At 28.2% G+C, this 23,313-nt stretch overlaps 2 protein-coding genes across 2 annotated transcripts; both read left to right on the top strand.

The window, feature by feature from the left end:
* Positions 1-10,024: 10,024 nt before the first annotated feature.
* Positions 10,025-12,335, top strand: LOC105251002 (2-amino-3-ketobutyrate coenzyme A ligase, mitochondrial). The gene is given in 8 exon segments (XM_025406316.1): positions 10,025-10,140; positions 10,532-10,722; positions 10,855-10,924; positions 10,927-11,140; positions 11,220-11,426; positions 11,508-11,700; positions 11,831-12,008; positions 12,157-12,335. Coding segments are annotated over 8 exon segments (1,230 nt in total). The 5' UTR covers positions 10,025-10,118; the 3' UTR covers positions 12,312-12,335.
* An 8,293-nt stretch (positions 12,336-20,628) lies between these two features.
* Positions 20,629-22,940, top strand: LOC112637183 (2-amino-3-ketobutyrate coenzyme A ligase, mitochondrial-like). Its single transcript, XM_025406318.1, has 7 exons — positions 20,629-20,744; positions 21,136-21,326; positions 21,459-21,745; positions 21,825-22,031; positions 22,113-22,305; positions 22,436-22,613; positions 22,762-22,940. The coding sequence occupies exons 1-7, from the start codon at positions 20,723-20,725 to the stop codon at positions 22,914-22,916; spliced, it is 1,233 nt and encodes a 410-aa protein (XP_025262103.1). The 5' UTR covers positions 20,629-20,722; the 3' UTR covers positions 22,917-22,940.
* Positions 22,941-23,313: the final 373 nt, after the last annotated feature.

Genomic DNA, 23,313 nt, shown 5'->3' on the forward strand with positions numbered 1-23,313 from the left:
ATATCAATTTTTTTATATTTAGCGATAAATTAATATTCGTCGATATTTTTAAGTAATTAGAAAATTAATTGATAATGCATAAAATTTGTTAAATTTATATATAGATCGAAAAATACAGATTTTGCAAAATTTTAAATAGCTCTTTCTTTATATAAAATATAAAAGATTTAAATATTCTAATATAGTAAATATTATTTTTACATTATTTTATTATAGTTTTAACAGCATAAATCGAGGAACAATTATTCTACCAAAAAGTCAATAGGAAAAGTTGATTATTTTTTTACAGATATAGTTTTAAACAATATTCAGCACAATTTCTGGTTTTATTCCGTGCTATGTACACGAAATGCCAGTAGCAACAATGTTAAATTTTTAATATAAACGAATTTTATGGTCCTCTCTCTTTCTCTCTCTCTCTCTGTCTACATATATATACATATATTTATATATATATGTATATATATAAATACATAAATGTTTTGTGTCACGATAAATCTTGTAAAATCATCGATCTTTAATAGTATTTTGTCAGTGAATATGCTTTCGAATGTTCCACTTTATGTAGCAAATTTTTTTATATTGTTTTATTATAATTTTCATAACAGCAAAATATTTAATGCTTGATGCTTTATGTATATATAATACAATGTGCTAAATTATAAAGTGTAACATAATTATAAAGTATTACTATTATTAGTCGACTTAATTGCAAGCTATTCTTAATTATTACGCATGTTTATCAGATGCATCTTCTTCTTCAAATCTTTGCAGTGTTGTGATCTGTCGCATTCCCATGACCATAGGGACTCGTGCTTGTTTTTTCTTATGGTTTTATCATTCTTTTACTCTCTTCCATCTTAAAATATGTAATAATTATTAACCATCTTAAAATATGTAATAATTATTAACTAAGCATTATAATATAATATATTATAATATAATTATTATATTAATAATTAATAATTATTAATATAATAATTATAATTACGGCGTATCTCTCTTAGTCTGACTCTTTCTCTTTGACCTGTCCGGCATGGGTGACCCTACCAGTAATGAAGGCCGGTGTTCACACAGTCTTATATTTAAAATCGTTTTAAGTAAAATTTAGAAAATGTTTATTATTTCATTGAGACTGAACAGAATTTTAAGATACGATTTAAGATTATATATAAGATGATTAAATACAATATAAAAACAAGTTGTAATACCGGCCTATGTTACTGCCGGCATAGCTCTCCGGATCATTAGAATACTCAAACCTCCTCACCCGGCAAATGCCTTCGTTAAGGTGGAGATACCATCGAAGAGGTAAAATTTTTATTATAATTATTTTATCATTACAAAATTATTTTACTTATAAAGTATTGAAAATATATACAATATACACTATTGTATGTATTTAATACAATTAATATATAATTCATATTCAATATAGAATATACAATAATTGATCTATAAAGTATAACATAAATAGTTTATAAAATATTATTACAATATATAATAATATTTACAACATATACAATATATTTATGATAAGAATTTATAATATTTATATAATACAATTACAATATATAATTTATAAATATAATTATAATATTTATAAATCAGTACAAAATATCTTATGATACAAAATTACACGAAAATGTCTGAAATACACAACATTCATTCAAAATTAAATCAAATGATTTTCAAACAGACGATTCAAATTATTCGTGATATTTATTAATTATCGACTTTTTATTACAAAACTTATTAAGGATTGCGTAATATGAATAAGTTGCGATGAAAAAATCGCCAATACATTTACATTATCTATTATATTTCTTCATTAATTATTATATCTTATCATCAATTATATCTTTTAATTACAAAAAGAAAAGTATTTATATTGATACGTTTTAATTTTTTAAGAAAGTTTGACACGTGAAAAAATAAGCGAAATTTTGTATAAGCCAATGATCAAGTAAAAAAATAATAATAGCAATTAAATATAAGATGAAAATATCTCGCGGATAATCTGATGATAACAATTCGAAAAATTAAAATAATTTCGCCCGATTGTCAGTTAATATCCGACAGGTAAAAAAAGAACAATATTAAATGTAGAGAGCGACTATTTTTTAACGTATGTTTTACGTAGAATTCTATCGAGATTGATCCGCAAAGGAAAATTAAACGACTCGTCAAATATCAAGAGTTCCGCTGCAAAATGGAACGACTCTCAGATCTTCCAGACCATTCCCAATAGCAATGATTTTAACATTTCAATGAATTAATGACAATTATCATCACCATCTTTCAGTCACAAGATCGAAATTTACGCGAAAAAATGTTCTTCTATTATTTAGAAATGTCTTTTTATTAATAAATAATGAAACTATTATAATATAACTATTTTTTATGGAACTGTGCATGGTTACAAACGAGTATGTTTAAGAATCATGAAACATTTGCGCATTTATCGCATCTTGTTAAATGTACGAGTACAATAATTTTCGGGTACCAACTGTTCGAGACGAGTCGAACCCAATAATAGCAAGATTTTGACAAACTTCGTATTTAATATTTCGCGACGTAAAATAAAAAATTATTAATTCTTTTATAATATATTTAATAATATTTTAATATGTCGATATCTTACTGATATCAGGGTACCCATTCGACTTGCCTCGAATTTTTTAGTACTTGTACATTTCGTATATTTGTGTGTATTTGTGTATATTATTGATATACTATAATATTAACAAAAGAAAAGTTTTATCAAATGTGTCACATTTTGCGCGTATATTTCCTGCATGTAAAATATCTAACAAATTTTCTATATAAAGTAACAAGCGAAAGTTATACTTAAAAATTAATATTAATGACTTAAAATGACAGGATGTCCAACACCTAGAAATGATCTCTTAAAAGAGATCAAAAGTAAAGTTAATTAAAAATCAATTAATAAAATATATTCGTTCGTAACCATATATTTTGTTAAAAAAAGTACAGAGATGAACAAATAAATTACAATTTAAATTTACCTATTTGGTAAATTAATATTTATCTCTATATAATAGCTATATCCATGTTCAATGCTTTACTACTAACAATAAGTCTTTTCCAAAGTGATAAAAAATTTTTAAACCGATATTAATATTAAGAATAATAATAACAGAAAAAGATTTAATAAAAGAAAAAAAATTCTTTATTCAAAGTATATTATTTAATTATAATTTTGTAATTCGACTTTTAAAAAATCTGTCGTTAACTCATTGTTAAAATTATTGCTTCCAGGAACTATCGAAAAAACCTGGGTTTAATTCCAGCTCTGCAACGAAAACCCCTTTTCAACGAAGAATTCGTTGTGGATTAATTGTTCAAAAACCGACGAGAAATTATATTTCAATAAAGACCATTTCTTCGATAGTACGAACCGCGTTAGTATTTACACGAAAGACAATAAGATAGCAATCGCGCCTCAAACCAAAAAGACGAAAAAAAACGCGATGTTTTTAATATTAATTATACATTTATTTAACAAATATTATTCATTTATTTAACAAATATTTAATTTCAATTCACAAATTCATGAATATATTTAATTGACAAAATCCCGAACTTCTAAATAATTTTGACAAATTGCGAATTTGCATTATCGAAAGAGCAAGTATTACATTTCGCGAGTGAGAAATTAATATTGTATCGTTGGCTTAATATCAAATCACATACATTTAATCATTTTTATGTTACGCATTATAATAATTAAAAAGATAATTGAAACTACGAAATTTAGAAATAAAAATTTTCCGTATTTATTAACTTTCGTATCAAAAACAGACTATTAAATTCTAGAATAATTTTAAAATAAAATGTCTAACAGACAACGAGTATTTATTGGATATATATTAATTTTGTAAACTTTGCGTTATGTATTATGTGCATTTTTCTCAATTTCGTGCAATTAATATAATTTACAATATGTAATTACATATATACATTATATATAAATTATTACAATATATAAATTACAATATATTGATTATATACATAGTATAGATGTAGAATATAGATTACAATGATGCTATCTCTATCAAATAAGTCGATATTAGTTGCAAATTTGCACAAAAATGTTCTAAAATAAGTACGTCTTTTATTGCTTAAATTGAGAAATGACAATATTTTATCAAATCGAATATATATATATATATATATATATATATATGTGTGTGTATATATAAACTGTAAGTTTAAAAAAAAAAAAGAAATTATTTATGTTCTAATATATAATTTAGCTTTATTTAATATCTTAATTATCGGCATTATTAGATAATGATAGCATTTACATTTGAACTTAACATTATAAAATGTTTATAATGACATACAATATTTACTATATTATATTTATTTTTATATATACAAATTATATTATTAATATAATTAATAATATAATTCGTATATAAATATAAAAACGTAATTTACAACACAATCAAATTATTAAACATCCACATTACATGTAACTCACATTATATATGCAATGTGAATATTTATTAAAAAATCAAGAATAATATCAAACATTATACATCAATCTTGATTGTAGAGCTTTTTCAGAGTACAATTAATGTACAATTTTACATAATATAATATAAAATTTTGCGCTCTTAAATTATATCTTATGTTTCAATAAGGAAAAGCTTTATAGTATATTATATAGTAATTATCTTACTATATAAAATACTATAGTCTAACAATTTACAGTCTAATAATCCTAACAATTCTTATCAATCCTAATAGCCCTATCAATCCTGACAGCCCTATCAGTCCTAGTAACCCTATCGATCCTAACAAGCCTATCGATCCTAACAGACCTATCGATCCTAACAGGCCTATCCATCCTAACAGCCCTATCCATCCTAACAGCCCTACATTGATCCTAACAATCCTACAAATCCTAACAACCCTACCGATCTTAACAGTTCTACCGATCCTAACAGCCCTATTTTTCCTAACAACCCTACCGATCTTAAAAACTGTAGTAGTTTTATTTACGATTAGCCAAGAATCCGCGATTACTTAAGATTCAGGAAATGTGCCCTAAACACGATTCGCGAACCAATTTCTTTTTTGTCACCATTTATTTTGCGCGTCTTGATTTATTTTTTAAATGTTAACGTGTATTTTATGTCGGACCCGTTTATTTTACGCGTTTATTTTATTGCATGCTATTGCACGTAGAAATACATATGTATTTTTCGTTTATTTATTTCTGACCAATATTTTGGTCATCCTCTTCATCTCATTTAAAATAATTCGTCGGATCAGTTAAACCTACCTTTCACTGATCACGACCGTATTTAATTTGGCTACTTTTAGCCAAAAAGTTCAGAGATCTCTCTAAGATCAAGGAGAACAAAGGAGAACAACTCCTTTCGTTGCAAGTTATTTATTTTCACATAAGCGTAATTTTACGCTCATTTATAGTCGTAATATGTAACGACCATTGTCATTTTAATATAACTTTGCTTTAACTAATACTACACTTAATACTAAGTCATTCATCAAAATTGATTGATTGAAATTTTTATGTAATACGTATATATATATAAAATATGTTATACGTATATATATATAAAATATTTGTAACAAAATTTATAATAAACTTATAATAAAATAAAATTAATTGAACGTACATTTTTATATTTTTCATTGTATTTTTTCTTTATATTTACTTACTTATTCACTAATTTTTTAAAATATTATATATGATTTACTTAATCAATAACTTAGATTTATAATAGTCAAAGCAAAGTTTCTGATATGCTACACTACATAAATAGATGGACTACGAAAAATTAAATCAAAATCATTCTTTATTGTTATAAAGAAATAAATTATTATATAAAATATTAATAAAATTAATAACATTCTTTATTAAACAAAATAAATAATTGACTGTAATAAAGAATTGATAAAAAATTAAAATTTTTTTTCTATATTTATTTAATTTTAAATTTGCATTCCTAAGATGCTGTGATTACTATATATTGAAAAGAATTATTCAAGTTAATATATATATATATATATATATATATATATATATTAAATGTAATTTATTTAATTTGTTGTACTCCATTTATTTTAAGGTAACGGACCTATAATCTACACCTATAATCTACATTTACAATCTACATCTACAATCTACATCTACAAACTCCACAAAATCCGTTACCTTAAAATTAAATAAAAGTTTTTGACTCACCGACATTGATGCGCAACAGCGGAGTCGATTTCGAAGCTACGTTGTCTGTAACATACAAATATAAAATTCAAATTAGCAGTGTTTAAAATGATTAATATTTTATTATACATATATATATATATATATATATATATATATATATATATTTTATATTCAATTATTATTATACGCAACAAATTTTATATTCGATAGGAGCAATAATAAACAATTATATAAATATGGAATAATTTTATAAATTGTAAAAAAACTATTTTTTAAATAGAAACTTTTTTTATAGGATTTATATAAAATCTTTTTCTTTTAATCTCTCTTGTTGAAATCATTTGAAATCGTTTAAATAAGTGAATCAAACTAATGCAATTCATAATAGGTAATATACAAATAATAATACCATCAGGTTGTTCCGCTGGTGCAGGATGCCTCTCCTAGGCCTCCTCCTCCTCTCAGATCAGTCAGACGCGCGATACTTTTAGCGGCACTCCCGCACTCGCGAGCGATATTTTTATATCGCTATTTTCGTTATTTTACGCGCGATACTGAATGGCACTCCCGCACTATTTCGATGCGATTAAAAATATTTATATTTGATTGCGCGATGTATATATCTTAATATGTATATACCTTTAACGGCACTCTTTAATAAGTATATATCTAACGCGACGCGTTGACGAAGCGCTTGCCGTCCGCGGCACGTTGACGGCACCGACGACGTGAAAGGGTACTTAGCTTCCCATTCAGACACTTTAAGATTTATCATAAATTGAAAAATTTAAGATAAACCTCAAGGCACCGTCCAGGTACTAAGCCTTCCCACCGCGACAAGGTGTACCCCGTGGGAAGGTTATATTATATTATATATAATTTTATATATAATATAATATATAATTAATTTTGTAATATACTATATAAATTTTAATTCGCAAATATAAACGATAAATAAAACTATAAAAGATAAGAGAAAATCTATTATATAAAGCAATGTTCAAAATAATTGTTATAGAAAGAAATTGATAATATATGGAACGTCTCACATCACTACCTCATTGTTCGAAGGCCACTGAGGGAATGATCGTAAGTCAGAAACATTACCGCGGTTATTGTTTATATCGCCAAGGTTGACTATGTAGAGAGAGAATTTGATAATATATGAAACGTCACTACTTTATTGTTCAAGGTTACTGTGCGAATGATCGTAAGTCATAAAATGTCGTTGAAATATTCTATGAATGATTATCGATTAAGAAAATTTAAAGCATTGGTTTAAATTTATTTAATTTGAATAAGTATCGTTAGAGAAATTATTATAATAAGCATCGAATGATCATAATAAAATTGATTTCTTTATCCCCTTTTATGTTCCCTTTTTCAATTTTTATTCTCAGTAATTAATGATTGCGATTCGATAAAGATTTATCGTTGCGATACATTTTCATGTCGTTTATCATAAATTAATTAATTTTTAATTATTAATAATTATATCAAATCATGTTTCGATACTAATCGTAATCGTGATTAGAAAAATATTCGACAATATGCGAAGCAAAATATGTATTATAATATAATTTATAAATTGATGATGCTATCAACATCAAATAAAATAATAATAATTTTAGGATACCAAATGTGCTCGAGACAAATCAAATCTGATAACAGCGAGATTTAAAAAAAAATTCAATTTGAATATTTAGCAACATCAAATGAAAAAGTATCAAGAAATTAATTTTTCTGTTGCATTTAACAGTTAACACATAGCAATAAAATGATAATTTATTTCACTGTAATTTTTATAAGAATAATTATTCCTTTAATTCCGATATTTAAAGATTAAGTGTATTTTATTCGATGTTTTATTGTTCAACTTTTTAACAATCTAAATACAATTCAAATTATTATTAATTTTAATTCTTGTCACACACTTCTATTTTTAAATCAATATGTCAGAAATGAAAATCAAATATAATCAATTAATATTCTTATAGATCTTTTCTTTATAAAAACGCAAATTAATATATTGTATAAAAGATAAAAAAGTACGATTCAATCTACAACAGTCCTAGCGAATTGTATTTCAATACTAATCGCGATCGCGTTGAGGAAAAGAATTCAATAATACGAAGCGTTTTGTATCACTACTTTGTCGTTGGAATGTCGTATGAATAATACAAGGTCGTCTATGTATTTATAATTTTTGCCTTATTTGTTTCAATTTTTATTTGGAATAATAAAGGATCGCGTTTCGATGGATGTATCATCGCCATATAGTTTCCTGTTATTTATTAAGAGTTAATTAATTGTTAATTGTAATAGTCGTAGCGAATTGTATTTCAATGTATTTATTCGATTTATTTATTTTATTAATCGCGATCGCACTGTTAGAAAAAGAATTCAATAATACGAAGTGTTCCGTATCACTACTTTACTACTGTAATGTCGCCGTGCGAATGGTACAAGATCTTCGCCTATGTAAACAATACAGCGCTACGTCATCAAGGCCGAACGTCGTGTTATCGATCTCGCTGCTGAAATATTTTACGCGTACTATGACGTACATATACGAAAATTGAATTTATATACAAGTATATTTTTAAAGTCACACACACACATGTACACACAGATTAATTATTTATTAAATAATTAATATACATCACAAGGCTTTCCATTACGTTAATTATTCGATTTTGCCGATCGTTTTACTGCGCGTTCTCGGACGAATTATATATATTTAAATCATCACATAATTATATGATAAAGCATCGGACGAAATATCCTTAATTATAAATATCAAAAGAAGAATAATTATTGTTCCTAAGGATTGCAACAAAATGATAATTTCTAATTTTGATTCCGGTTACACACATCGATTCTTAATTGCATTCGATTCTTTTTAATTGCTTAATTAAATGAACGCATCACGCAAAATACGTGTTCCGAAATTATATTCTAATTATATTCCAATCGTATAATCGAGTATTTCGAATAATGGAAAGAGCAATGGTCAAATCAACTATTTATTAATAATAAAACTTACGAATGTATTCCGTTTATTCCGTACGTTAACATCACGGCAACAATGAATAAACTTTTAAAATAAATAATCAGTATATCGAAACAGTTTTACCTATTTAATTACTGATATAAAAACCGATCAATTGACTAGTTGGTGAAACTGTTTCAATACTATATATATATATATATAAAAAAAAAATATATATATATATATATGTATATATATATATATAAAATCCCTTTTCTCTATTTGTCTTTCCGCTTCTTCCACCCTTTTTTTCTTTAACTTAATTTATTTTATATTTCTTCTTTCCTTAACGTAATAGTCAACCTGTCAAACTGTCAAACTATCAAACGACACCTGTCATACTGTCAAACTGTCACGACACGAATGAAGCAAGTTGCTCAGCAAATTACTATTGACGACCAATAACCAATCATCATCGCGGAAAAGAAGCAACAATGTCAATAATACGCCTTCTTAGAGAAGGATATTAAATTATATTATTTTAATAAATTATAAATGCATGCAACATATTGTAAATTATAATATAGAATTATACAATTTGAAAATTTAATTATACGATTACAATTTTCCTTAATGTCAATAATATATAGATACATATATTTAAAAAAATGGTTGAATTAAATTTGCATTATAAATATGTTTACCATTAGAATTTATTTTTGCCGACTTTTATAAATAGATGTGTAACAATTACATATCAAAAATGTATTACTACATTTCTAAGTGTAAAACCAGTTAGACTTCTTCAACTTGACCAAGTAACTGTATATTTATCATCAGTTAAAAATCAGTGATTTCTCGGCATTATTTGAGGTTCAAAGTAGTAAATAATTTTGCAATATGTACAAAAATTTTAGAAGAGGTATGTTTCTTCTGCGATTAGTATCATTTATAAAATAATATTGTTTAAAATGTTCCTATGAATAGAACACCCTTACTATGATATTATTATTATCATGAATTTACAATGACATTGTCTTTATATTGCAAACATTCCAAAATATTGTAAAATGTAAAGTAAATACATATCAAATCTAATTCTATTATAATTTACTCGTCTTGCACAGCGTAGCATAGTAGACACTTTCACGATTCTAATATTGATCGATTACTTTGACAGCTAAATAGTAAACTTGTCGCAAATTTTTTTATTTAAATCATTTTTAAAATACTTTTAATTTTTGCGTCCATCATTCATAAAATAAGAGAGAAAAAGATTGTGAGAAAGAGTATTTTATGAATATAATTTCCAGATATTAGATGGAATGTCAGCCGGACATTAAATTCTTTGGCTGCTTACATAGAACCCGAATTGGCAGCGATAGCACAAACTGGTACGTGGATAAACGAACGCATAATTGCTTTATATCAAGGACCAAGGATCACTTTATCAAATGGGAAGAAGGTGCTAAATTTTTGCGGGAGCAATTATCTGGGTCTTGCGGTAAGATAAAATTTTAAACAATAAATTAAAGTCAATGTTAAAGCACACAATGTGGCTTTATATTTTATAAACATTAAAATAAAGCTTAGTATGTGCGTAAGATGAGATCTCTGTAAAATTCCAATATAACAGGATAACAAGGATGTTATTAATGCGGCGAAAATTGCCTTGGATAAATACGGCGCCGGTTCAAGCTCTTCAAGATTATATGTGGAACGCAGGAAATACATGTTGAATTAGAAGAAAAGATTGCTAGATTCCATGGGAAGGAAGATGCGCTACTTTATACATCCTGTTTCGAAGCGAATGCCGGTGTTTTTGATACTCTATTAACTGCTGATGATGCTGTATTAAGTGATGAATTAAATCATGCCTCTATTATTGATGGAGTGCGAGTGTGCAAAGCGAAGAAATACAGGTGATCTGCTGTAAATTTTTTAACTTGTTGCACTCTCACACAAAAAATTATAAAATTTTTTTTTATTTGTTACGTAAAGATACAAGCACAGAGATATGATGGATTTGGAAAGTAAACTTCAAGAAAGCAAATCGGCACGCTTACGCCTTATAGCAACTGATGGAGTATTCTCCATGGATGCTACCGTTGCACCATTGCCGAAAATAATCGAGCTTGCCCAAAAATACAATGCTATTACGTTTGTAGATGATTGTCATGCTACTGGATTCTTTGGCAAAACTGGCAGGTATATTCTAGAAATACTTACATAGTCATTTATTTGTTATCTATAACATCAACTTCTCAATTTAATTTTATCTCAATTCAGAGGTACAGAAGACTATTTTGGCTGTCTGGGAAGTATCGATATCATCAATTCTACATTAGGAAAAGCTCTTGGAGGAGCAATAGGTGGTTATACAACTAGTAAAAAAGAAATTGTCAGTTTGTTAAGACAAAAAAGTAGACCATATATATATTCGGACTCATTATCTCCATTTGCAATTGCAACAGCAAGTAAGGTAAAGTATTATCTTATATGTTTGAATAATTAGTAATCTCATAAATAGTGTATGCTGTAACAAGGAAAAAAAACCTTAACAGAAATATATAATGATATTAAACTGTAGGCGATTTAAATGTTATTAACAGGCAATGGACCTTATAATAGATAGTACAAGATTTTTGGATTGTTTAATAATCAATACAGAACATTTTAGAAATGCAATGATCAAAGCAGGTTTTGTTATCAGCGGTGATAATCATCCTATTTGTCCTATTATATTAGGTGACGCAAAATTAGCAACAACATTTGCAGATAAAATGATAGGTATATATCTTCTTATAAATAACTGAGAATAACTGAGAAAATCTTAAAAAGAAACATATAGAATATATAATATACAACAGAGCTACCATATTCTTTTTAAAAATTTTATATCTTATTTTATCGCATTGAGCAAAAATGTTTCTTACAGAAAAAGGAATTTGGGTTATTAAAGTTAGCTATCCTTTAGTACCAAAAGGCAACGCGAGCATACGTGTTCAAATTAGCGCAACACATTCGATCGAAGATATAAACCATGCTGTGAACGCTTTCATAGAAATTGGAAAAGAACTTGCAGTGATTTAATAAATATGTTTTTGACGATATATAATAAAAATTAAATATAATAAAATAAAAAAAATAAATATAATAAAATATAATAAAAATTGTATGATTTAATATACATATATACTTCATTTCTTATATGAATTTTTTTTGTCATTTATATATATATATATATATATATATATATATATATATGCGCTAAACTAATTTGTATAAATTAAATATTGCAAATACATAGTACGTGCAAATGAATGCAGCATTGAATTTATTAACATATATAATAACAAACATCGAGCAATATAATTAAGATTCAACTTTCTTTATACAAATTTCCAACGCGCGAAATTGCAAGTGTATAAAAACTTCGAATTAAATGTAAAGTGTATATTGTATTATTAATTATTAATTACATAAATGCTAAGGCTTGCATGGTTTAACAAGATTTTCCGAAAATTCCCTGACCTGTTGAGCTCCGCGTACTTCTCTTGTCAATAAAGGAAGCCGTGTGATATGGAAGTCCTCATAAAGATCCAATATCTTAGGAAAAAGAAAATTAACTTATTTTGGGAATTTTATCTTTCTTATATACATATTTGCACATTTGAGTGAAATAAATATAAGATATTGTATTGAAATGTTAAAAAAAATACAAATTGCAATATCATATATATTGCAATTTATATCCTAAATATTTAATTACTCGATCTAGATATTTATCTTGAATTTTATGTCTTGCGAGACAAAGCCGACAAGGAGTATCTCCTTTTTTCAAGAATAACAGTTGGTTCACTATGATATTATGAGTGTCAATACCATATTTTGTTAATTCTTGTACAAGTCGTCCCGTTTCATATAATGACAGAAATTCTGCTATGCAGACACATATAAAAGTTATTGATCAGGATTTCTAGACTGTTCATTAACTTGTCGAATGACAGCATTTCCTCCATCTTATTGAAAAATGTATCTACATTGAACTCTGCCAAGCCCAACAATGAACTTATCTAGAATAAAAACTTTTTTTAATGTAAATCAGAGAATACAACATGAAAAATTCGTTCAGCACTCATGTCCAACAATTTCATATGTATACGATAAAAAAATTATTGATTATCACAAAATATTTCTAAATATCTAATTATAATTATATTTATTTCTAATTATGATTATACTTCTTGTTTCTCTTTTTGTCTTTAATCATTTTAATTTTAAAAAGAATAGATTTTTTTTATATATTTTTTAATATATTTTATATATATTTTTAATATATTTTATATATTTAAAACCATATTTTCGCGTAGTTTTTTCATTCATGAAAATTATTGCGTGATTAAACAAAGTTATATTTCTACCTTTTACATGAAGTAAACAAATTGGGTTCCACAAATATACCAACTTATCTATTTCCCAACCACTCGTTTAACGGTCGAAGAAACAAATAAGAATTTCGAACATTTACGTTTGCTTATGAAAAGAGAAAATAATTAGCATATATAAATTTTTTTCATATATAAATTTTTTATATAAATAATTTTATATAGTTATAATATATAAATCTACTATCGAGAAAATGAAAAAATGATAAGCAATATATCTATTTTGAAAATAATATATATAAATAATAAATAATTTTTATAAATTACTCACCACATATTTCTCTGGCTGCTTCAGGCTCTGTCACTGCTCTCCGGCTGTCCAATACTTTTCCAGATGTCCTTCTCCTTTCTTTTTCATTCTTTGCTGTTTCCTCGTAGCACTGATATTCACTCGCGAACAAACAATTAATTATATTTAACCATGTATAGAAACGATTGCGAGACACTTTGCATAGCACTCTCGATCGCGGAATAATTACGAGAACGGCACTTTAATATATCGTATAAGGGATGGAGAAGTATGATTCGCTTGACGTTTTTATGAAATCAAATTAAATACTAATTCATTACAAATATTGTTTTCATTATTGAAATATACAACGTGTCCCACCTAGAAATGGCCACCCCCTTTTATCTTTTAAACTAAAAGAGATAGACCATAATAAATATATATGAAATTAAATGACTTGAACTGAACTTTATTGTGAGTATAGTGATTGATTACAAAATTTATCTGTATTGAAAAATGGAGAGATATGCATAATTTTTTTATAATAATATAGAATAATATTTTGATATAATAAAAGTTGTAGCGCTGTTTGAAATGAATATATACGATGTATGATTTAATGTAAATATTTTACATATTATACGAGATTTTCCGGCTTGAAATATCGCGGGCGACGTCCATCTTTTCATTTTCGGCCGTGCGATATAGCTAACTTCTTATATTCGTTTCAAACAGCGCTACAACTTTTATTATATCAAAATATCTATATTATTATAAAAAAATTATGCATATCTCTCCGTTTTTCAATACAGATAATTTTGTAATCAATCACTATACTCAGAATAAAGTTCAGTTCAAGTCATTTAATTTCATATTTATTTGTTATGGTGTATCTCTTTTAATTTAAAAGATAAAAGGGGATGGCCACTTCTAGGTGAGACACGCTGTATATGCAGTACCTGTATATTAATACGAATTATAGAATCAAAAGTTTAATATAATTGAAAGTTATGATAAATAATCATTTAATTAATAATTAATTTAAGAATATACGATGTATTTCGCACTACGATTTTTACTGCTCGAGTGTCGCTGATGACAGGCGGACATGAAAATCGGTATTATTTTGGCTTAGTTTTTATCTTCATATCGAGTTTTTATGTTCATAACGAGTTACAATAGATAAGGCCAAGTCGAGGCTCGCTCGAGCTTGCCCTTTAAAAGCAATTAGAGAAAAGGATGCAACGAGGATGCAACAAGGATGCGAGAAGAAACGCGAATAAGACGTGAGATACGACGCGAGTGACAAAATCCGGGTTTTCTATTGGATTTAAGGATCGAGGAACTATGCTTATTGGCTATCGATTGAGTCCGCGCGGATTATTTAGGTCAGGAAAAATTCGGGATGCTACATATATGCAACATCTGACGCGAATATTAATCATTACGCAAACACAAATTAAATGCAAATACATTCAATTTTAATATTTTTATAAATCTATTTTCTAATAAAATTAAGTATCTAAATTAATTGATTGTAAAATTAATTATTACGCGCAATCAATTTTTTTGCCTTTCAAACAGATATTTAATATTGTAAATTATAATTATCAAGCATTATCTTGAATAAACTTTTAATAAAAATTCAGTCTATTTAAAAATATCCAATTCTTATATATAAAGTATATAATAATTACATTAATTGTGAAATATTTTATAAAATATTGAATATCTTGAAATATCAATTAACACGAAAAATATTTTATTATATTATTTGGAATATTTTAAAATAAAAATTGAAATATTTTTTATATATGCTAGATGATAATTAAAAATAAATTCGAAAAGGTGAAATAGGAACAGGCAATATGTCGAAAAGTAACATGAATGATAAATAATTTATAAATGACTTACATTTTATATTTCGTTGCTCCATATGTGTTGTTCGATGTTTTTCTCCCTTTTCTCCTTTTTTCGTTCTTTGCTATTTCTTGGTAGCACTCACATTCACTTCCGAAAATAGGAATAATAATAATTAATTATATATGGAACGATCGCGAGACACTTTGCACGACACTCCCGATCGCGGAATAATTACATGAGAAATGCACTTTTTAACATATCGTAAGAAACAGAAGATATGAGAGAAGTACTATTTTCGTTCGATATCTATATAAAGTTTCAAATTCATGCTCTACTCATTACAAATGCTCCGTTTTATTAATATTATATTAACATGAATTATAAAATCGATAGATTAATCTAATTGAAAATCATGATAATCGTCCAATTAATAATAAATTCGATAATATATGAAGAGTATCGTTTCGCACTATTATCTTGCTCGAGTGTCGCCGTATGAATGATACCAAGACCGCGGAATGTAAACATTATCGCGCTATTGTATACGCCATCAAGGCTAAACATTGTATTATTGTCTGTTCGAAATATTTTACATACTGTAAGCGCCAGCGTTATGTATATAGGTGTATATTATTATTTTATTATAACTTTGATATTTAGAAAGATTGTGACACCGTGTATATAAACACGAAATATACCAAAGAAGGTGACGTAGCACCACTTTTGAACACGAGCTATATAAAAATTTGAAATAAGCCGATAGAGCAGCAGTTAGCGAAGGACCGTCTAACGAGGTGAACGTGTGAGATACGAGTATTATTGTATTTAAATGAAAGACCGAGATCGCGTATAAGTTACCGAACTAGAGACAATTTAATGTACTGTTCTTGTATTAAAGTATAATTATAATTTAATTTGGTTGCATGGTGCATTATCATAATTTCTGCCATCCATTGACGTATATAGTCGGAGCATCATTCTATATTCCTACAGCCCAGCAACATTTTCAGAAGTGGGATTATTTACCGCGAAGTCTACTGTGGAGTGCACCGTGTGATTTTCTGTCTGATTATAAAATAAGGAGGAAGAGACATCAAAAGAAACGGAGGCCAAAGAAGAGTATTCTGGGACTAGTTGTTAATTATTGTAAGTGGAAAATTGCTCTAAATGTCCCGAATATCATTGTAACTGGTTTTTCTTCGACATTCGAGAATATTCGAGATCGCCACGTGTCAATTTCGGAACCGGAGTTAAGTTACAGAGAAGATTCTCGATTCTATCGTGGGGTACATGACTCGGCAATAACCGTTGCCAAAATTTTGAAGCGCTATTTGAATTATCGAAGGAACGGATCGATATCAACCTTCAATATTGTTTTCTTGTTGATTTCAAGAGCGAAGACGATAGATGACAAAGGATTCGTTGGTATACGTCTGTGATCTGTTGTCGGATTTGTTTTGATATCTGTGACCGAATCTTTTAACGAATCAATATGAATAGGGAGACGTTAGAGTCGTTATCGATAAAGGAATTGCGAGTGCATGCATCACGTTTAAGATTGGATTCTAAAGGAACACGAGGAGATATTCTTGACAATATTCTTAATTATTATGAGCGTGAAGGATGGCCTAATCCTATCCAGGGGCATTCCTCGACGGAAAGTACACAGGAACCTGGAAGTGATCCGTCCTCTAACAGTGAGATTCCTTTGGAAGGACGTGAACTGACTGCAGGCCATTTACAGCATGGATCTCAATCCGCATACTCTGTTGCTGGAGCAGGAATGACTAGGCATCTCGCGGGTACAACGCCTAATATTCAACAAATAATTGACGCCGTTGTGCAGGCATTGCAACAGGCGCCGGTACCTTCAGTGACAAACGTACCATCTCCACATATGCAGGATGCACATGTAGCTGACAGAAGTGGCAACCATTCCGCTAATATTTGGCAGCATGTAAAATGTGCTGAAAAACTAATTCCTACTTTTTCAGGAAAGGAAGAAGAGAATGTCGGAAAATGGCTCGAGAGAATTGCAGGTATTGCGAGAATGTATCATTTTACTTCTGATGTCTTGCTTCTTGCTGCCGTGAGTCGATTGAATGACCGTGCCTTAAATTGGTATAATCGCCAGCCGCTTGATACAGTATCTACCTGGGAGGAATTCCGATTGCAGCTGAATCGATATTTTCAAAGAAAAGAATCCTACTCCGCAATTATGGCGCGAATCAATGCTCGCTTTTGGAAGTCGCATACCGAAAAATTTATTGACTACGCCGAAGCAAAGTTAAATCTAATGCAATCGCTATCTCTTTCAGAGCAGGAGAAAATTGAACTTTTGGCGGACGGTGTGAGGGACTTTAACCTTCGAAGGCAGGTATTACATACTTGGCTCACAAACGTTCCTGATTTTATTGAGCATGTACGCAGAATCACGGAGGATAATGTGGTCATACGAAGAGGAGAATCAATTAAATATCCAGTGAGAAAAACTCCAAACGAAAGTAGCCTGGCTACCGGAGACGTCCTTTACAATTAAAAAACCTGGTCATTTATCGAAAAAACTGCCCGAATGCCAAGATGAACGGTTGTTCAGTGTGAGCAAACAGGACTCTTAGCTCCAATTGTCCGCATAAGAGAAGAGGTCACTCTTGCGACGAACCTAAATCACTCTTGAGAGCAGATAATACTCCCTTTTCTTTCGTCAAACGACTGTGGCCATCAATCTACGGGAAGATGTACATCAATTAGGCGCATAATAGCGATGCAAAATTATGTGTTTTCAATTACGTAGAGTAAATAACGATAAAATATCAATTCATGCTTTAATAGATACAGGTAGCAGTTAATCTAATTAAGAAATCGGTTTATGAAAACTTATTGTTTTCATAATGGAGAGCTATATTAAGAGTCAAGAGAGAATATGATCAAAGGAATAAGATAGCTTCTCCATTATAACAATGTACGGTATAAATTCACGATCAGTATATACTCTAAGAAAAATATAAAAGATCTTGGTTGATATTACGTTTTTAGTGGTCGATGNATCAAATATAATCAATTAATATTCTTATAGATCTTTTCTTTATAAAAACGCAAATTAATATATTGTATAAAAGATAAAAAAGTACGATTCAATCTACAACAGTCCTAGCGAATTGTATTTCAATACTAATCGCGATCGCGTTGAGGAAAAGAATTCAATAATACGAAGCGTTTTGTATCACTACTTTGTCGTTGGAATGTCGTATGAATAATACAAGGTCGTCTATGTATTTATAATTTTTGCCTTATTTGTTTCAATTTTTATTTGGAATAATAAAGGATCGCGTTTCGATGGATGTATCATCGCCATATAGTTTCCTGTTATTTATTAAGAGTTAATTAATTGTTAATTGTAATAGTCGTAGCGAATTGTATTTCAATGTATTTATTCGATTTATTTATTTATTAATCGCGATCGCACTGTTAGAAAAAGAATTCAATAATACGAAGTGTTCCGTATCACTACTTTACTACTGTAATGTCGCCGTGCGAATGGTACAAGATCTTCGCCTATGTAAACAATACAGCGCTACGTCATCAAGGCCGAACGTCGTGTTATCGATCTCGCTGCTGAAATATTTTACGCGTACTATGACGTACATATACGAAAATTGAATTTATATACAAGTATATTTTTAAAGTCACACACACACATGTACACACAGATTAATTATTTATTAAATAATTAATATACATCACAAGGCTTTCCATTACGTTAATTATTCGATTTGCCGATCGTTTTACTGCGCGTTCTCGGACGAATTATATATATTTAAATCATCACATAATTATATGATAAAGCATCGGACGAAATATCCTTAATTATAAATATCAAAAGAAGAATAATTATTGTTCCTAAGGATTGCAACAAAATGATAATTTCTAATTTTGATTCCGGTTACACACATCGATTCTTAATTGCATTCGATTCTTTTTAATTGCTTAATTAAATGAACGCATCACGCAAAATACGTGTTCCGAAATTATATTCTAATTATATTCCAATCGTATAATCGAGTATTTCGAATAATGGAAAGAGCAATGGTCAAATCAACTATTTATTAATAATAAAACTTACGAATGTATTCCGTTTATTCCGTACGTTAACATCACGGCAACAATGAATAAACTTTTAAAATAAATAATCAGTATATCGAAACAGTTTTACCTATTTAATTACTGATATAAAAACCGATCAATTGACTAGTTGGTGAAACTGTTTCAATACTATATATATATATATAAAAAAAAAATATATATAATATATGTATATATATATATATAAAATCCCTTTTCTCTATTTGTCTTTCCGCTTCTTCCACCCTTTTTTCTTTAACTTAATTTATTTTATATTTCTTCTTTCCTTAACGTAATAGTCAACCTGTCAAACTGTCAAACTATCAAACGACACCTGTCATACTGTCAAACTGTCACGACACGAATGAAGCAAGTTGCTCAGCAAATTACTATTGACGACCAATAACCAATCATCATCGCGGAAAAGAAGCAACAATGTCAATAATACGCCTTTCTTAGAGAAGGATATTAAATTATATTATTTTAATAAATTATAAATGCATGCAACATATTGTAAATTATAATATAGAATTATACAATTTGAAAATTTAATTATACGATTACAATTTTCCTTAATGTCAATAATATATAGATACATATATTTAAAAAAATGGTTGAATTAAATTTGCATTATAAATATGTTTACCATTAGAATTTATTTTTGCCGACTTTTATAAATAGATGTGTAACAATTACATATCAAAAATGTATTACTACATTTCTAAGTGTAAAACCAGTTAGACTTCTTCAACTTGACCAAGTAACTGTATATTTATCATCAGTTAAAAATCAGTGATTTCTCGGCATTATTTGAGGTTCAAAGTAGTAAATAATTTTGCAATATGTACAAAAATTTTAGAAGAGGTATGTTTCTTCTGCGATTAGTATCATTTATAAAATAATATTGTTTAAAATGTTCCTATGAATAGAACACCCTTACTATGATATTATTATTATCATGAATTTACAATGACATTGTCTTTATATTGCAAACATTCCAAAATATTGTAAAATGTAAAGTAAATACATATCAAATCTAATTCTATTATAATTTACTCGTCTTGCACAGCGTAGCATAGTAGACACTTTCACGATTCTAATATTGATCGATTACTTTGACAGCTAAATAGTAAACTTGTCGCAAATTTTTTTATTTAAATCATTTTTAAAATACTTTTAATTTTTGCGTCCATCATTCATAAAATAAGAGAGAAAAAGATTGTGAGAAAGAGTATTTTATGAATATAATTTCCAGATATTAGATGGAATGTCAGCCGGACATTAAATTCTTTGGCTGCTTACATAGAACCCGAATTGGCAGCGATAGCACAAACTGGTACGTGGATAAACGAACGCATAATTGCTTTATATCAAGGACCAAGGATCACTTTATCAAATGGGAAGAAGGTGCTAAATTTTTGCGGGAGCAATTATCTGGGTCTTGCGGTAAGATAAAATTTTAAACAATAAATTAAAGTCAATGTTAAAGCACACAATGTGGCTTTATATTTTATAAACATTAAAATAAAGCTTAGTATGTGCGTAAGATGAGATCTCTGTAAAATTCCAATATAACAGGATAACAAGGATGTTATTAATGCGGCGAAAATTGCCTTGGATAAATACGGCGCCGGTTCAAGCTCTTCAAGAGTTATATGTGGAACGCAGGAAATACATGTTGAATTAGAAGAAAAGATTGCTAGATTCCATGGGAAGGAAGATGCGCTACTTTATACATCCTGTTTCGAAGCGAATGCCGGTGTTTTTGATACTCTATTAACTGCTGATGATGCTGTATTAAGTGATGAATTAAATCATGCCTCTATTATTGATGGAGTGCGAGTGTGCAAAGCGAAGAAATACAGGTGATCTGCTGTAAATTTTTTAACTTGTTGCACTCTCACACAAAAAATTATAAAATTTTTTTTTATTTGTTACGTAAAGATACAAGCACAGAGATATGATGGATTTGGAAAGTAAACTTCAAGAAAGCAAATCGGCACGCTTACGCCTTATAGCAACTGATGGAGTATTCTCCATGGATGCTACCGTTGCACCATTGCCGAAAATAATCGAGCTTGCCCAAAAATACAATGCTATTACGTTTGTAGATGATTGTCATGCTACTGGATTCTTTGGCAAAACTGGCAGGTATATTCTAGAAATACTTACATAGTCATTTATTTGTTATCTATAACATCAACTTCTCAATTTAATTTTATCTCAATTCAGAGGTACAGAAGACTATTTTGGCTGTCTGGGAAGTATCGATATCATCAATTCTACATTAGGAAAAGCTCTTGGAGGAGCAATAGGTGGTTATACAACTAGTAAAAAAGAAATTGTCAGTTTGTTAAGACAAAAAAGTAGACCATATATATATTCGGACTCATTATCTCCATTTGCAATTGCAACAGCAAGTAAGGTAAAGTATTATCTTATATGTTTGAATAATTAGTAATCTCATAAATAGTGTATGCTGTAACAAGGAAAAAAAACCTTAACAGAAATATATAATGATATTAAACTGTAGGCGATTTAAATGTTATTAACAGGCAATGGACCTTATAATAGATAGTACAAGATTTTTGGATTGTTTAATAATCAATACAGAACATTTTAGAAATGCAATGATCAAAGCAGGTTTTGTTATCAGCGGTGATAATCATCCTATTTGTCCTATTATATTAGGTGACGCAAAATTAGCAACAACATTTGCAGATAAAATGATAGGTATATATCTTCTTATAAATAACTGAGAATAACTGAGAAAATCTTAAAAAGAAACATATAGAATATATAATATACAACAGAGCTACCATATTCTTTTTAAAAATTTTATATCTTATTTTATCGCATTGAGCAAAAATGTTTCTTACAGAAAAAGGAATTTGGGTTATTAAAGTTAGCTATCCTTTAGTACCAAAAGGCAACGCGAGCATACGTGTTCAAATTAGCGCAACACATTCGATCGAAGATATAAACCATGCTGTGAACGCTTTCATAGAAATTGGAAAAGAACTTGCAGTGATTTAATAAATATGTTTTTGACGATATATAATAAAAATTAAATATAATAAAATAAAAAAAAATAAATATAATAAAATATAATAAAAATTGTATGATTTAATATACATATATACTTCATTTCTTATATGAATTTTTTTTGTCATTTATATATATATATATATATATATATATATATATATATGCGCTAAACTAATTTGTATAAATTAAATATTGCAAATACATAGTACGTGCAAATGAATGCAGCGTTGAATTTATTAACATATATAATAACAAACATCGAGCAATATAATTAAGATTCAACTTTCTTTATACAAATTTCCAACGCGCGAAATTGCAAGTGTATAAAAACTTCGAATTAAATGTAAAGTGTATATTGTATTATTAATTATTAATTACATAAATG

The sequence above is a fragment of the Camponotus floridanus genome, unplaced genomic scaffold, assembly GCF_003227725.1.
Source record: "Camponotus floridanus strain SB8 unplaced genomic scaffold, Cflo_v7.5 scaffold14, whole genome shotgun sequence".
Lineage (NCBI taxonomy): Eukaryota > Metazoa > Arthropoda > Insecta > Hymenoptera > Formicidae > Camponotus > Camponotus floridanus.

Excerpts from the sequence above, each read along its gene's own strand:
- LOC112637183 (XM_025406318.1), top strand. The coding sequence starts at position 20,723 with ATGTACAAAAATTTTAGAAGAG. Across the intron at positions 22,306-22,435 it reads CAATTGCAACAGCAAGTAAG|GCAATGGACCTTATAATAGA; the intron begins GTAAAGTATTAT and ends TGTTATTAACAG. Across the intron at positions 22,614-22,761 it reads ATTTGCAGATAAAATGATAG|AAAAAGGAATTTGGGTTATT; the intron begins GTATATATCTTC and ends TGTTTCTTACAG.